The sequence below is a fragment of the Sinocyclocheilus grahami genome, unplaced genomic scaffold (genome assembly GCF_001515645.1).
Source record: "Sinocyclocheilus grahami isolate Dianchi unplaced genomic scaffold, SAMN03320097.WGS_v1.1 scaffold53.1, whole genome shotgun sequence".
In the NCBI taxonomy this organism is placed as follows: domain Eukaryota; kingdom Metazoa; phylum Chordata; class Actinopteri; order Cypriniformes; family Cyprinidae; genus Sinocyclocheilus; species Sinocyclocheilus grahami.
In genome coordinates, this window is record NW_015505232.1 from 2194592 (window position 1) to 2211522 (window position 16931).

A 16931-nucleotide genomic window follows, 5' to 3' on the forward strand; every position below is an offset into this window, starting at 1 on the left:
TTTAATACTGGCCACTTGTAAGATAAAACTTAACATGGTATGAAATGGTAATATTCTTCTATAATTTTCTGACTTAATCATTTGAATATTTTTGTATTATTATTATTATTTTGGAAATGTTAGTTGCATACAAGTTGCATAACCTATAGTATCTACAAAAATAAGAGTTTAATCAAATAACTGAGAATACAATAAAACTGCTGGAAAACAAAAGCTGGTTGAATGGTTTTAGCTGGTCTTCTTCCATCCTGATCATAGCTGGTTTGCAGGCTGATTTTAGAAGGATTTGGACCACTTCTATAGCTGGTCAGGCCAGCAGACCAGCTCACCAAGCAGCTAAAACCAGCTGAACACCAGCCAACCAGCATGGTTTTAGCTTTTCTTCTTCTTCTCTCATCAGGTTAATTGTGGTATAAGTGGAATCTAGCCAAAATAAATTAACATGGGAGCTCCCTTAAAGAGTGTAAGAAGACACATTTTATCATTTTATTATAAATGACAGTTAAGGCTATAACCACCAAGTTATAAGAAATTATGGACACCATGGCCAATTTCAGTGTTTTGAAATTCCACGGGGACTGCAGCATATAAACATTGTCAGGAGTCCTGTGAAGACAGCCTACATATTTGTTATGGGCCATTACAGCGTCTGACATTCCCTCAAAGTTTTTTTTTTTTAATAATAATAATTTAAAGCTTAACCTGTATTCTTAAAAATGCACACAGACACAATCGTGTGACACAGCCCTTTATAAAGCCACGCCTGTGACATTCTTTATTTCAAAAGCAGAGAATAATAAAGCTGTCAGCTTACATGACAAAAGGCATAAAGTACAAATGATCACATTCATTATTTACAGATGAACTGATTCTTTTAAAGTGCTTAATTGAAAAGAAAACGTATCAATACAGAGATCTGTCTACAAAATATCATACAGCATTGTAATTTGTATAAAACATTTTTCAAGAATATATGTAGTGCCATTTTGTTTACTTATTAAACATGGGTTGCATGATCCATTGAACGATTTGATAGATTATATTTATAACTGATATGATACTAATCAAAGAATATTAGCAATTCAAATGGAAAAAGTGGACAGTAAAAACCTTTGGAGAAAATACTTAACATATTATTTATTTGAACATGTACAAGAATAAACATGGAAGTTACATGTCACACTGTACAAGAAGTCACATGGTTAGGTGGATCTGAAGCAAGCCAAATAACAAACAATCATTCCGTCACCATTCAGCCCGAGATGTCAAGTGTACTTCGGCTCACTAGTGTCTGCAGTTACAGCTACTGGATTTAGTGTAAACCTCTGTGATTTACCCACAACCATGCACTGACGTTCACCCCATATTTGTGATTACAGTGCACACTAAATTCAAAACTCTGCTACAAAAGTGCTCAAACTGACTTCTTCATCAAGCTCAAGGACATTAAGATGTTGGGGCTCTCCTCCATGACACGGACCAGAAGACTGTCTATATAAAGCTCCAGTTCCCCAATCTTAGCATCCTTCTGAGAAAGCTGCTGCTTCTGCTTTTCCAACAAGTTAATGAGTTCTTCATGGGTTAGCTGGGAGTACGGTCCCGTCCCTTTAGCCTCTGGGGCCTGAAAGATACAGTTGAACACAAATAGCATGCTTAAAAGTCAGCTGAGAACATCTTAAACAGCCATATTTCTATTCAACGCATGGTAAATGGCTACACAAGAGTAGAACAGAAAAAAACCCTGCTCATGCTACCTTTATCTTAACTTGCATGTCATCTGTAATTTTAGCAGATCTGGAAGCGTCATGGGTCTCTCGGAGGTCTGGCTGCTTGTCAGTGGTGCTCAGGGGTTTCACTGCATGGGGTCTGAAAAGAAAAAGAGAGCTGTAAGTCTTATAGGTAGATCTGATTTTGCAGGGGTGGAAAACAAAGCAGTCAATCACAGAACTCTGCCAGAAGACATTTGTGCATAATTTTGATATCATGCTTTGTAAAAAATGAAAAAGGATGACAAATACATACGGCCCTGAATTTTTGAACTTCAAAGAACATGGAGGAACTGCTAAATGTGAAAATCGATGCCTTTATTTTCAAAGATGAAAGAAATTTTGGAGCACTTCATGTTTCCTTCTGCTGACCAGCTTTTTGAAGATACTGATTCCATTTTCCAGCAGGATTTGGCACCTGCCCACACTACCAAAAGTTGGTTAAATGACCATGGTGTTGGTGTGCTTGACTGGCCAGCAAACTCACCAGACCTGAACCCCATCGAGAATCTATGGGGTATTGTCAAGAGGAAAATGAGAAACAAGAGACCAAAAAATGCTGATGAGCTGAAGGCCACTGTCAAAGAAACCTGGGCTTCCATACCACCTCAGCAGTGCCACAAACTGATCACCTCCATGCCACGCCGAATTGAGGCAGTAATTAAAGCAAAAGGAGCCCCTACCAAGCATTGAGTACATGTACAGTAAATTAACATACTTTCCAGAAGGCCAACAATTCACAAAAAATTATTTTTTTATTGGTCTTATGAAGTATTCTAATTTGTTGAGATAGTGAATTGATGGGTTTTTGTTAAATGTGAGCCAAAATCATCACAATTAAAAGAACCAAAGACTTAAACTACTTCAGTCTGTGTGCATTGAATTTATTTAATACACGAGTTTCACAATTTGAGTTGAATTACTGAAATAAATGAACTTTTCCACGACATTCTAATTTATTGAGATGCACCTGTATGTGGTTTTCAATTATCTGATTTAGAATTCATGCAAAAATTAAAAGTTCACACTGGGTAATTAAACATCCCAACCATATGATCTGAAAGTCTGAAAAGACAAATTTTAAACCATTGCAAACCATGTTCTTCAGAAAGGCTAGTTATGTGGAATGTCACATGAAAGCCCCAACAATGAGTAATCTAGGGTCCAGAGTGTAATATCGTAAACAGATATGCACACCTTGCAGTCAAGCAATAAGTTACACAAACTGGTGATCACAAGTTGTGGCACAGAAACCATTGTAACTTATGCCTCCCTACCTAAAGAGTTTTATGTTCCTTGCCTAAAGTGCAAAGAAAAAATGCAGTTGGCCAAAACAAATGAGAATTTTAAGACCAAGCAAAAGGTTTTGTGGGTAATCCATCTCATAAGCAGGAAGTAACAATTCAGGCAGGACAGGGGTGGCCAATCCTTTATGCAGAGTTTACCTCCCAAGCCTAATTTAAAAAAAACTAACTAGATAATTAAGGTGTCCAGTTTTGCTAGAAACTTCCATGCCTGTGTTTCCCAATGTGTTTTAGCCTATAATGCTTTTAAGAAATGGTGTGCTGGGGCAAGTTGAAGCCTAATGGATAGAGTTGTGGCCTAATGGATAGAGAGTAACCCGAAGGCTTGTAACCTGAAGGCCGTGGGTTCGAGTCTCAGGTCCGGCAGGGATTGGGGGGGGGAGAGTGCTGAATATCCAGCACTCTCTCCACCCTCAATACCTTCAGAGTGCTCGGGTTTGGTAGAAGGCTCTTCATCTGCAGGAAGAGCATCAAGCTTGTCAGTCGACTCATCTATTTGATCAATGCAAGAGTTTGAGGCAACACTGGTTTCATGTTCAGTCAAATGGACATTACTAATTGCTTGCTTGCTTGCTTCAGATTCAGATGCAGATGTCTTGCAAGATTTTGACTGTAATGAAGGCTTTGGTGCTGGACCCTTGTTGTGTTTAGTGGTTTTGACCTCGGTAGATATAAAAGGGTAACAAAAAGTTAATGTGCATTGCCCTTACTTTGAGTCCTTGAAATAGTTTCAAAAGAACTGCGTTGCATGCCAGATGTTTTTTTTGGACTTGTACAGACACGCACTCATACCAACACACACACACACACACACACACACTACTGCATATTTAGTAATAGTGCCATATGCTCTTACATGACGGCGTTAATCACGATAGCGTGGTGTTATGGACCCTACCACACTGAAATCAAGTTAGTCTAAGCATACTACAGAAACACGTCCATGCCTTTAATATTCAAGCTATGATCATGGGTCATGAATTTGCCTTCCAGCAGAATTGGTAAAAAAGCAGACGTTTGGAGAAAGATTTGAAACAGCTCTGTGAAATGATAAAAGTATGAGTTCTGAAGAACGTTGAGAGTTCTTAGAGTTGCTAGAGTCAGTCAAAACACAAACTTCATCAATAAGGAGTGCTTCCTTTTGGTTCTGATTAGTAAACAGAAGCTAAATGCATTCAACTGACTGGTCACGGTTGCTTGTTTACATTATAAATAGAACTTTTCATGAAAAGTGACATTCCATTGGTCCAAAATGTGCTCCTCATAGATGTATATTAAACATCAAAGATATTCTGAGTGGCTGATTTTAACACCTCACACAGTATTTTGCTTTCATTGAAACTTAATTTATCTGTTCTCAATGTTGTGTTTTTGGGCCTAATTCATCATGTAACAAATACCGATTTGTATTCTTAGGCAAAAGCTGGTTTCACTAACAATTTACATAAAAATGTGTTGATGTTTCATAAATAAGGCCAAATGGATGTAATTTAAAAACAAACTTTCGTGCTTTCAGGTAAGACACTGACCTTGGCTTGACTGCAGAGACTTTGGTGGACCGACTGAGGGCTTCAGGTTGAGAAACGGTGGGCTGCTCAAAGGGATTGGTGGAGCTCTCATCAAATAAGAGGGCGTCTTCAAAGGGATTGGTGAATAGGATGTGGTCCGAGTTAATCTCGTCAGATGCTTTTTTACTCGTATTCATTCGAGCACTCCTGGGTTTCACCTCGGGCTGCTGTTCTTTCTCTTTCTTCTGTCTTTCCATTTCTTCTTTCTCTTGCCTGATTATCTCCTCGTCCGCTTTCTCTTTCAGTTTCCTCTTCTCCTCTTCCTCAGCCTTTCTTCTCGCCTGCTCCTCTCTCATCCTTTCTTCTATTCTCTTGTTCGCAAGCTCCAACTTCTCTTTTTCCTGTCGCACCCTTTCTTGCTCTTTTCTTTCCATCTCCTCAGACAGTCTTCTCTCTTCTTCTTCTTCTTTTTCTTTCCTTTTCTTTTTCTCCTCTACTTCCATCTTTTCTTTTTCCTTCAGTAGTCTCTCCTCTTCTTCAGCACGTCTTCTGTCCATCTCCAACTTTCTTGTCTCTTCTTCTTTCTGCAACTTTTCATTCTCAACTCTCGTTCTCTCCTCTTCCTCAATTCTCCTCCATTTATCTTCTTCCTTCCTAGCCTTTTCCTCTTCCTCCATTCTCTTCCTTTTCTCCTCTTTGATCCTCTCCTCCTCAGCTTTCCTGCTTTCCTCTTCCTGTCTAACTCGTTCCTGTTCCTTCTTTATTCTGATAATTTCCTCCCGTTTAATCCTTTTTCTTTCTCTTTCCTCTTCCTCATTTCTTCTTTCTTCTTCCTGTTTCTCAAGCTTCCTTTTCTCTTCCTCTCTCTCCATCCAAATCCTTTCCTCTTCTATCTCTATCCTCTTTCTTTCCTCCTCCCTCTCAAGCAGTTTCCTCTCCTCTTCTCTCTCTATCCTTTTTCTTTCCTCCTCTGTTTCAATCCGTTTTCGTTCTTCTTCCTTCTCTATCCTCTTTCTTTCTTCCTCTCTCTCAATCCTTTTCCTCTCCTCTTCCAGTTTCTGTAGCTTTCTCTTCTCTTCCTCTCTTTCCAAGCGTTTCCTCTCCTCTTCCTGTTCTCTCTCAATCTGTTTCCTCTCCTCCTCTTCAGCCTGTCTTCTTTCCTCCTCTAGTCTTTTCCTGACTTCCTCTTCATGTTTCCTCTGTTCCTCTTGTCTTCTGTGCATCTCTTCCACTGCATTGTCTTGAGTTTGGTCCGAGGAGTCCATTGAGGTGCTGGAGGTTTTCCTGTCATGACCTCTGCGCAGGTCCTCCATGGATCCGTGGCCGGAGCTGTTCAGGCTGAAGGTGGAACCGGCCCTGGATCCTCTGGTCTCTGGCTCTTCTGTGTAGACATGACTGCCGTTGATGCACATGTTGCTCTGCACCATGCCCATTCCAAGAGACCCAGTACCCTGGGAAACCTTGCTGTCAGAGCTTCCGGTCCGCTTGTGCTTCAGAAATTTGAACTTCTTTTTGCCTTTGAAGAAAAAAAAGAAGAAAAAAAAAAAGTAAATTCACAATAATATTATGCGCTATTGAAATATTGCATCAATTTATCAAATTTAGCAGACCCTAACTTCTGCTAATTAAGTTTTTTAGTTATGTTTTAATTTTGTAGGGGTGGACAATATATTGGACAGCAATTATCTGTATTTATTATACTGGAGATTTGAGTAATTTTTTGGTAATTTATCAGTCATTTTATAATGCTCATTTTCCATATTTTTACATTTAGACTACCTTCGTCATCATCGAACACTAACTTAACATCCATGTTATTTTAGTATCGAGATATTATATTTTGAGTTTTTTTAATATATTTTTTTATTTTGTAATGTAGTAATTGTGTTTTGCTAAACAATTCTTTGTAATTTTTCTTAGTTTAAGTATGTCGTTTTTATTTATTTTTTATTTCAGTTTCATTATTTCAGTTAAGTTAAACTAACTGAAAACTAGCTTATATATATATATATAATATTTTATTTTAGTTAAAGTTCATTTATTTATTTTATCTGGTTTTACTTTACTGTAATAATTTGCTGTTTATGGTTTTATTTAGATTTACTGTTTATAATCTCTAATGTCATGGGCAAAATTTTACTGTTTTAATTTTTAAATAAATAAATATGTGAATAAATAAATATGATTTCAACCTTAGCCAAATCAGACTAAACCAGACTAATTAAAGTATAATTAATATCAGAAGATATCAGTATTTACATTGCATTTGGCAGATGCAAGGGACTTGCATATATTTATTAGTTCATGATTTCCCTGGTAATCAAACCTAGGACTTTGGTGTTGCTAGCACCTGCAGGAACATAATATGGTAGCGGACATATCATCCATCCCTAATATTGAAAATATTACAACAACAAACAGCATCGCATGTACCTTCAGGAGACTCTATATTTAGGCCAGACGATCTGCTCAGACTGATGGGTGAGTCTTTTTCAGGCAGGGTGGCGAGTGTGGACATGGACTGGGAAATGTTACGGTGCAAACCCGGCTTGGGTGTGAAGAGGGACTTGAGTTTATTCTTCTTTTTGGCTCCGGGTGTGGCGTCAGGTTCTTCTCCCTCACTGTCAGTCAGTACCTGGCCGACTGAAGGCACAATGGCGGAAGCAGAATCCGACATCCCATTTTTCTTTTTCCCTTTCAGCTTATCCTTGATCTTGCCAAGCCGTGAGCGTGACTTGTCCTGCCCAGAGAGGTCGTACATGCTGGCCGTCATGTTGTTCTTCATGAACTGAACGTCTAGGAGCACCTCACCCCTGTCTTTATCAGCCTTCCCCGTCTTGCCCATCAATTTGAACCATCTGTATGAACACAAATAGCACAGGATGTTTCATTTCAAGCATTTTTTTCATTTCCCAAATCACCTCCCTTATCAAAGAAAAGAAAGCTAGAAACAAGACATGAGATGGAAGATATGAGATTATGTTGCGTCACTTAGCTACACTTTACAAAATTGCTCAGAACTGCAAAAATGACAAGATTGTTGTGCAGTCAAAGCTATGGGATCACAAAGTCCGAGTAAATAGTTTCACGTGATTGTTGACATTCCTCAACGGCTGTAAACCAGAACAGCACATTAAAAGGGTTAGTTCACCCAAAAATGAAAATTAGGCTGCGTTTTACTCACCCCCGAGGCATCCTAGGTGTATATGACTTTCTTCTTTCAGACAAATCCAGTCAGAGTTATATTAAAAATTGTCTTTGATCTTTCAAGCGGTTTCATGGCACTCAAAGGGTGTTGCATTCCTTCAGTCCAAAAGAAGTGAAATAAAAAGCACCCTTCCATTAAAAAAAATAAATAAAAATAAAAGTCTCACATGGCTCCGCGGGGTGAACAAAGGCCTCTTGTAGCGAATCGATGAGTTTTTGTAAGAAAAATATCCATATTCAAAACGTAGTAATCACTTTAATCTAGCTTGTGCTCACCGTTGTAAACTAAGCAGTTCCGGGCGGATGGCGTATGAGGTCAGCGTTGAGTGAGTCTCGTGAAAACTAACGTTTGTTTACAGGATCAAAAGAAGCAAAGTTTCCTTACTTTAGCAAAGGAAAACCAGTCTCCTCTTGGCTTATATCGAAATCCTCTGACATTCTTCTTTACAAATCCTCGTTTTGTACTTCTAATTCTTGACCGTTGTTTTGTTTTGATCTCTCCCCTGCGTTTCTGCATGCATCACTTCTGAGCGGCGCATGCACAAAGCCGACCTCGTACGTCATTCCGCCGGAACTGCTTCCGTTTACAACAGTGTGAGCGCAAGCTAGATTCAAGTGATTTATTACGTTTTGAATATGGATATTTTTCTTACAAAAACACATCGATTCGCTACAGAAGGCCTTTGTTCACCCCCCTCAAGTCGTGTGAGACACTTTTTTATGGAAGGGAGCTTTTTATTCCACGTCTTTTGGACTGAAGCAATGCAACACCCGCTGAGTGAAATGATAGAGCTTGAAAGATCAAAGACAATTTTTAATATAACTCTGACTGGATTCGTCTGAAAGAAGAAAGTCATATACACCTAGGATGCCTCGGGGGTGAGTAAAACGCAGCCTAATTTTCATTTTTGGGTGAACTAACCCTTTAAGGTTCAATGAGACACTGTGTTGTCATAACTCAAGGACACTAGTGGATAAAGACTTTAGGGTCTAAAACAAACACCTACTGTGTAGAAAGTCTCAAATTAATGTGTTTTTAGAAATTAAAAAACAATTTTCCCTTCAGACATCAATAAAATAGGTCTATCAATCTAAAAAGTCCAAAATACAACTTACAGCCTTGAGCAAGCTGTTTCTTAGCTACAAAGAGAGATGTATCATGTTGTTTTCCAGGCTAAATGTTGTAAGAAATGAATGTCTAGGCTGGCGAGCTAACATGCCTGTAAGGAACAACAAACTTAGATCCATGAAAAACAGAGGAATAAGATGAGGACACAAGGGTGCGGTAACTGCACGCAGGACTCGTTTGATGGAAACTTATGTTTGCAGTATAGCGTATGGCTGCGAGAATGGAGTGGGTGGCTTAGAAAAGCAATTTTGATAATTGGACATGCGTGACATACCATGGGTTTTTGTTGAGATTTCCAACTGGCAAAATATTTGTTTTGATAATATAATGGATTCAATATACAGGTTTTCATAATCTTGAATGATTTCTGCTGAGGTAAAAGACATTGAATTTAACACTATTTCTCCTTGTAATATTACAGGCTTTGTATTAAGAAAAGTGTCTGCAAACAAAAAAAACGAACTTTGTTAGGTGACAGTCGGAGCAGACAGGTGACGTGCTCCCATTCTGCCTCGAATCAGGAAAGAGCTACCGTGTATAAAGTGTCAGTGCATGAGGTCATGACTCACGCAGAAAGAAACGGCTGATGCCTTCTGTATTAGCATGAGGCATTTAGCATATTTTAGGCATATCCTCTATATGTGTGACTGAGAGAGAAAACCAAGTGTTTTCTTGACTTTGAAGTCTGAAGCAGTTAACAAGCCTTGACTTTATGTCACGCTAAGAGAAAATGAGTTATCAGGCAGCGCGTTAACACTATTTCTCCTTGTAATATTACAGGCTTTGTATTAAGAAAAGTGTCTGCAAACAAAAAAAACGAAACTTTGTTAGGTGACAGTCGGAGCAGACAGGTGACGTGCTCCCATTCTGCCTCGAATCAGGAAAGAGTTACTGTGTATAAAGTGTCAGTGCATGAGGTCATGACTCACGCAGAAAGAAACGGCTGATGCCTTCTGTATTAGCATGAGGCATTTAGCATATTTTAGGCATATCCTCTATATGTGTGACTGAGAGAGAAAACCAAGTGTTTTCTTGACTTTGAAGTCTGAAGCAGTTGACAAGCCTTGACTTTATGTCACGCTAAGAGAAAATGAGTTATCAGGCAGCGCATGTGATCATATATATATATATATATATATAGTTTACACATTTATTGTTTATATAAAATAGTATGTTCACTCACTCAGTTTTATTACGGGATTTATTGTCTTGGAGTTCCAGGAGGTTGATGGTCGCCTGTCCGAGCATTTTATCGGGTCCCATCAGAGCCCGGTGCATCACACACACCTGAAGTGTGCAGCGCTCCGCGTTACTGAGGTGAAAGAGCGGCAGGTCGAACGCGGCCTCCTCTTTCCACACCGGCGCGACGCTCTTCTCCGCCACCGAGGTGGAAAACTTTTCCTTGGCCACCTGCATGATGGCGTACGCGTCGTTGGTGCCATTCTTCCCCTTGCTCCGCAAACCCCTCGCCTGGAGCACCGTTACCTGCACGCTAGTGGGAAACCACTGCTGGCTTTGCTCTGCCAGAGACATTTCTGTGAAAACCCAACTCGTTTCAGTTAGGACTGAAAAGTCAACAGGACGCGCGAGCTGTCCTGCCCAGCGAGAAGTTTCAATGTGTCAAAGGTCTGTTGATGTTTCGCTGGAAAAGTTAATCCAGTGAAGCAACAAGTGAGAGCGTCACTCTAAAGTCACGCCCACACTCCTGAGCACCGGCGTGTGGGCGTGGCCTGGCGTGACGCAACGTACATTGCGCAACGCAAACTTTCCATAACAAATGCTGTAAAAAATCAGTTTTTCCTGTATTTGCTTTATAATGACTATAATAATAATTCTATGATGTTCCTTTCAGTTATGACAATTTAACAGAAGTGTGTAATTAAAATGCCCCATGACTAAATTTAGACATTAGAGAACTGCAGAGCTCTGACACAAAGCTACAATTATACTGAACTGTCATGCTGGCAGTGACCAGTTCTCATTGCTCACAAAAAAAAGGGAACACACAGTTGTCATTTTATTGCTTTTTGAGTTTAAACTAAAAAGAAAGACTGTAATGGCATTTCTGCAAGTAAAACATTCCTCACTCTCGTATAGTAACCCGAAGAAATAAGCATTTACAACTAAAATTAAAGTCATTTGATGAATATTTGCAACATTAACACTGTTATTTCACTGTTTATTACTGTGAAGCTGCTTTGAATCTGTATTATATAATGTGCTATATAAATTTAGCTCGTTTCATAATTCATAATTGTACTGTTGTTTTTCCACAGTTTGGTAAACAAACCACCAAGTCACCATCATTCATTACTAATGAATCTCCATTGTCATTTAGGGTTTTAATAATAAACATTACGTGAATAAATGCTGTAAAAAATCAGTTTTTCCTGTATTTGCTTTATAATGACTATAATAATAATTCTATGATGTTCCTTTCAGTTATGACAATTTAACAGAAGTGTGTAATTAAAATGCCCCATGACTAAATTTAGACATTAGAGAACTGCAGAGCTCTGACACAAAGCTACAATTATACTGAACTGTCATGCTGGCAGTGACCAGTTCTCATTGCTCACAAAAAAAAGGGAACACACAGTTGTCATTTTATTGCTTTTTGAGTTTAAACTAAAAAGAAAGACTGTAATGGCATTTCTGCAAGTAAAACATTCCTCACTCTCGTATAGTAACCCGAAGAAATAAGCATTTACAACTAAAATTAAAGTCATTTGATGAATATTTGCAACATTAACACTGTTATTTCACTGTTTATTACTGTGAAGCTGCTTTGAATCTGTATTATATAATGTGCTATATAAATTTAGCTCGTTTCATAATTCATAATTGTACATTAATCTGTTGTTTTTCCACAGTTTGGTAAACAAACCACCAAGTCACCATCATTCATTACTAATGAATCTCCATTGTCATTTAGGGTTTTAATAATAAACATTACGTGAACAAAAGTATTTGAATACTTAAAACACACTTAGACAAAATATCAGAACACTATCACTTTTCTTTCTTGAGACAATACGTAATATATAATATGAGCTTAATCGAAGGGTTCTTACACAATGATGTAACCACATCTCTCACAAGTGCGAAACCTTTGACTCAGCTGGACCGCTCCAGATGGCAGTGATGTCCCTGTACAATTCATCTGTGTTTTTATTACATGAGGCATCCTTATGCTTATTATTCAAGAGGTTTGAATGCAAGAAATGCAGTGAAATAAACACACTCACGTTCTAGTCCCTCCTGTAGTATTCTGAAAGTGTTGGACTGTCTGGGCTGCTGAGGTTGAACTTGCCTTCGCTTGATTCTCATCAGCTCTTCAGGATCAACTGGCCCATAGCTCCATACTGGATAGTTAAAACTCACCCTGAGAAAAGAGCCAAACAGCAATGTGAGTTCAACAGGTATGGGACAAAATGACACGGGGTATGCTTGGAAGAAATTAATCATTTTATTTAACAAAGATGCATTAAACCAATTAACATTTATAATGTTACAAAACATTCCTATTTCAAATAAATGACGTTCTTTGCAACCTGAAAAAATGTATCAATATTTCCACAAAAATATTCATATTAAATGTGAATATAAAACTCGCAGAAACAAATAGAGAAAATATTCAATATTAAAGGGGTCATATGACGCGATTTCAAGTTTTCCTTTCTCGTTGGAGTGTTACAAGCTGTTCGTGAATAGGTAAGATCCCTAAAGTTGCAAAGACTAAAGTCTCAAACCCAAAGAGATATTCTTTATAAAAGTTAAGACTCGTCCACGCCCTCCTAAAACGGCTCGTTCTAACACGCCCCCACATATCTACGTCACTGTGTGGGAAGATTTGCATAACGCCGCCCAAATGTTCACACAAAGAAAGAAGGCGTAACTTTGATTCTCGCTGTAGTGTTGTTGCTGCCGCCATGTCGTGGAGATGCTGTGTGTTTCCTTGTGAAAGCGAAACTACTTTGTTTGGTCTTCCAAAAAAGGTAACGACTAGAAATCAGTGGTTAATTTGTATTTACAACACTGTTCCAGAACAGTTCAACCCAAATATTTGTGTGTGTGCAACACATTTTACGGAGGACGAGGACTGTTTCCTGGGAGAGTAGCCTACAATGCCGGTGTTCTGACAAATAATGCTGACTCACAGACTGTAAGTATGACGTTTTCATATTTAAAGAATTTGCCACTGATGATTCAAACGCGAGTTTTGAGCAGTGTAGAGTAGCACTTGTTGTTTGTCATTTCTCCGATCACAAATGCAGACATGGTTTTGTGTTTACGCGGCGCGATGCAACGCAACGTGTAAAAAGACAGTACAAGTCATTATAATCCGTAATTATGTCCCCACTGGATGCAACAAATGCCTCGTTTATAATGGGTTTTAATGTCTCGTCGCTCCAGCCAGACAGGGCATCACAGTATGGCAGGGGCGTAACATTTCCGTCACACGCTTGAGGAATTCGGCCAATCACAACGCACTGGATAGCTGGCCAATCAGAGCACACCTCGCTTTTCAGACCGATGAGCTTTGTAAAAATTGATGCGTTTCAGAAAGGCGGGGCATAGAGGAGAAACAATGTACAGTCTGTGGAAAATGTGTTTTTTGAACCTTAAATCGCATAAACATTTCATTACACCAAATACACAAAATAATGTTCTTTTTAGCAACATCATATGACCCCTTTAACTGTAACATTCATAATAGTCAAGAAATGTTTCTTCAGCATCAAATCAGCATATTAGAATGATTTCTGAAGGATCATGTGACACTGAAGACTGGAGTAATGATGCTTTTTTTAATTACATTTTATCATGTCATTTAGGAAAATATAGTATGTGAACCACTATAAAGTATGCATATTTTTAAAATTGTATGCATACAATGTGAAGTACGCAGTAAGTAGTACATTAGTATTCCAAACATAATATTGGTATTACTTTTTCTTGGTAGTCTGCGATTCATATGACACTGTTTGGATATAATCAGATGCAGAGTTAGGTCCTGCAGTGGACTCCTGCAACCAATAAACAAGGTTAAAAAATGATTTCATGGAAATAAATATAAACATTAACTGAAATAAAATCACTTTTTTTTTAGCTAGTTTCCAAGGCAACAAAATAAGCTCAAACTAAAAAGTAACACTTTCAAAATATATTCAAATGAAATGAAAATGAAACGAGAAAATGGAAAAAAATATCTAATTTAAAAAAAAAACTATAATATATAGTTGATACTTAAAACTATAATAAAAACTATAATATATAGTTGATACTATATACAGGGATAAAATATTATTTCTTCAGATTAGGCTTTTTTTTTTACTGGACCACAAGATGGCAGCAGAGACTTCAAAAGACTTGAACATCAGCCTTTGTCCATTTTATGCTATTAAACTAAATGTACAAACCTGAATTCAAGCCAAACATTACTACAATGTAAAATAAGTACTTGTATGCTCCCACCTTATCGTGTTGCATCAGCTGCTCTGCACCGTAGTTTTTCTCCTGTGGGGCTCTGAACACATGAACAATGAGAAACACGTGATGTTGTTTGAAGACATCTCAGTATGGTTCTGGTGCACTGACCTCTTGGACTTGCCCTGTCCTGACACATGGGGTTGTTTTGGCCGGACTGAGGGCTCCTGGGTTGAAGGAGAACAGCAGGAAGTTTCAATACACAAAACAGGATAGTTCTCACTAGTTTTATCCAAACAAGCCGAATGGGCCTACCCTGTAGCAACATTTAACATTAACGTTATGTTCACAAAGAGCTGGTCTCCGTTATCTGTGTGAATAACTAACCGAATGAACAGGAAGTCTTGGATCACCGCAGCATTGTATGACGTCTGTTTTTGCAGGTCTGTAAGATAATAAGAAACAAGGTTATTCTGGGTTTCAGTGAAAAAGCATCACACACCAGTGTTGGAAAACATTCACTTTTTCACCTCAAAAAAATATTATATTCATATTTTAATATAAATGTTCATAGAATGTTCGTTCAAAGTTATCTGGTCTTTACGAACACATTATTTATTGCCATTTAATGCTTTTTCTTGACATATTTTAGTTGGAAATTTGTTTAATTTAAGAAATGTTACTACTTAAAACATTCACTTTTTCACCTCAAAAAAATATTATATTCATATTTTAATATAAATATTCATAGAATGTTCGTTCAAAGTTATCTGGTCTTTACGAACACATTATTTATTGCCATTTAATGCTTTTTCTTGACATATTTTAGTTGGAAATTGGTTTAAGAAATGTTACTACTGGTTTCAGAATGTTCACAGAACATTCAAAATGAAATGTCCCCATAACGATATTGCATAACCAAGACAAACATTTTAAAATAAATTTTAACAAACTGGATGTTTTGAACATTCATAGAAATATTTTTTATAAGAGTAACATTAGCGAAAGGTTCCTAGAATATATTTCTGTCTGCTGGGTTTACGGTGTTTTTTTGAAAATAGCATTGTTTTTTTAATTGAAATTCTCTTTATTCTCAATGCTGATTGTAATTGTGAATTATTCATTTTTAAACGAATACAAAAATGTAATTTTTTAATTCAAATGTTTTTTTATATGAAATAATACATAAATATTTTTTCCTGCCTAACAGTTAGGTGAATAACTTTAGATTATTGTAATTTGAGTTTTGGCTTGTGAAAATAATGCATTAAAAAACAAGCCCCTGCATGGTACCTAAAATACACTTGTCTTTTTTTAGGGTAATTTAGGGTTGAAATATGCCTTAACATGGTAAACCTGTAAAGAATGTAGCATTTAGTTATGAAACAATGTAATTCTGCCAAAGCAAAGTCATATTTTTTATTTTATTTTACCACCTTTCAATTAGAAGCCACAGCTGATGTTCAGATGTCTTAATTTTGTTCTGAGCCTCCATATTCAACATGGCTCCAGTATCCTGACCATTAATCTCCAGTATGATGTCCCCCACCTGCATCCCAGCATCACCTGCCCGGCTATCTTCACAAACCTGACAAAACACCCTATGGTAAGTCCTCACAGCTCCTTAACACACCAGAAATCAAAGGCATCTTATGCTGAACACATTCCATATTTTGTTCATAAGAAAATGTGGGCCAGATATATTTAACTCACCTTTGAGACAGTCAGGCTTCTCCTGAAGTCTCTTCCTCCACAGATACGAAACCCCCATGGTGGTGGACCTGTGAAACTCAGTCGAAATGCCATCTGTCTGCCACGAGCTTTCAATTTAAATGCCCTTTCAGAACAACAAAATTGGTTTGTGTTTACTCTGGCCTGTGCCAGTAAGACTAAAGGGGTCAGCCGTGTTTATGGTGTATTTTTAAAGTTCTTCTGTAGCTTAGAGATATGGAGGAGGCTCTGTGTGGAGTCAGCACCACCCTTAAACATCTGCACATGATGTTCTCAGCTGATTGCACCTTCTGGTAAGTAGAATCAAGCCGCAAAGACACGTTTAAAAAGTAGTACGAAAATAAAATGTTTTGTAAACCATTTCGACGTGCTAATTAAGGTGGGGAGGTCGTAAAATGCTTTAAAATTAAGTTACGACATTGTATTATAACTTTTCAGTAACTACACAAATTCATAAGTCAGTAAAGTGAGCTAAACGTACGCTTGGGAGTACGTAACGCGCTCGACTGGTAAACATAAGAGGTTCGCTGTATCGGAGAGTACATGGATAAAATGTTAGGCTAATTATCGTCAATATTTATCACGATATTATAGTGAGCCATTCACATAGAAAGCGTTTTCCATCTCCTGTTTTTAAGTAAACATGCGTTAGACGCAAGTGTTCGATCAATATGTTTCGCATCTGTTGCAACGTTTCGCGTTTGACAAGGTCTCGCGACAGTTAAAAGTGATCAAAATAACCGCATTTTTTAAAAGTTGTATTACACAGCAATTTTTCTTTTTCCACAACGGAGTAAAAAAATACGTTAATTGCAATTTAACTCACAATTCTGACTTTTTTCCTCAAAATTGGGAT

General features: G+C 37.8%; 1 protein-coding gene and 1 long non-coding RNA gene across 2 annotated transcripts; both read right to left on the reverse strand.

The window, feature by feature from the left end:
- Nucleotides 1-683: 683 nt before the first annotated feature.
- On the reverse strand, nucleotides 684-10598 carry LOC107583401 (rab11 family-interacting protein 1-like). The gene is made up of 5 exons (XM_016269602.1): nucleotides 10098-10598; nucleotides 7012-7436; nucleotides 4600-6094; nucleotides 1755-1866; nucleotides 684-1621 (listed from the first exon to the last, which is right to left on the reverse strand). Exons 1-5 carry the CDS (start codon nucleotides 10445-10447, stop codon nucleotides 1415-1417), a joined length of 2589 nt encoding a protein of 862 aa, XP_016125088.1. The 5' UTR covers nucleotides 10448-10598; the 3' UTR covers nucleotides 684-1414.
- A 1385-nt stretch (nucleotides 10599-11983) lies between these two features.
- On the reverse strand, nucleotides 11984-16843 carry LOC107583404 (uncharacterized). The gene is made up of 7 exons (XR_001609037.1): nucleotides 16058-16843; nucleotides 15781-15932; nucleotides 14732-14789; nucleotides 14393-14571; nucleotides 13868-13944; nucleotides 12163-12299; nucleotides 11984-12064 (listed from the first exon to the last, which is right to left on the reverse strand). It is a non-coding gene; the product is annotated as an uncharacterized lncRNA (long non-coding RNA).
- Nucleotides 16844-16931: the final 88 nt, after the last annotated feature.

What these genes read in the sequence shown, in the direction of transcription:
- LOC107583401 (XM_016269602.1), bottom strand. Translation starts at nt 10,447, where the DNA reads ATGTCTCTGGCAGAGCAAAGCCAGCAGTGGTTTCCCACTAGCGTGCAG. An exon ending in AAATCCCGTAATAAAACTGA is followed by an intron (nt 7,437 to 10,097) that starts GTGAGTGAACAT and finishes GTGTTCATACAG; the next exon opens with ATGGTTCAAATTGATGGGCA. An exon ending in GTCTCTGCAGTCAAGCCAAG is followed by an intron (nt 1,867 to 4,599) that starts GTCAGTGTCTTA and finishes TTTTCTTTTCAG; the next exon opens with ACCCCATGCAGTGAAACCCC.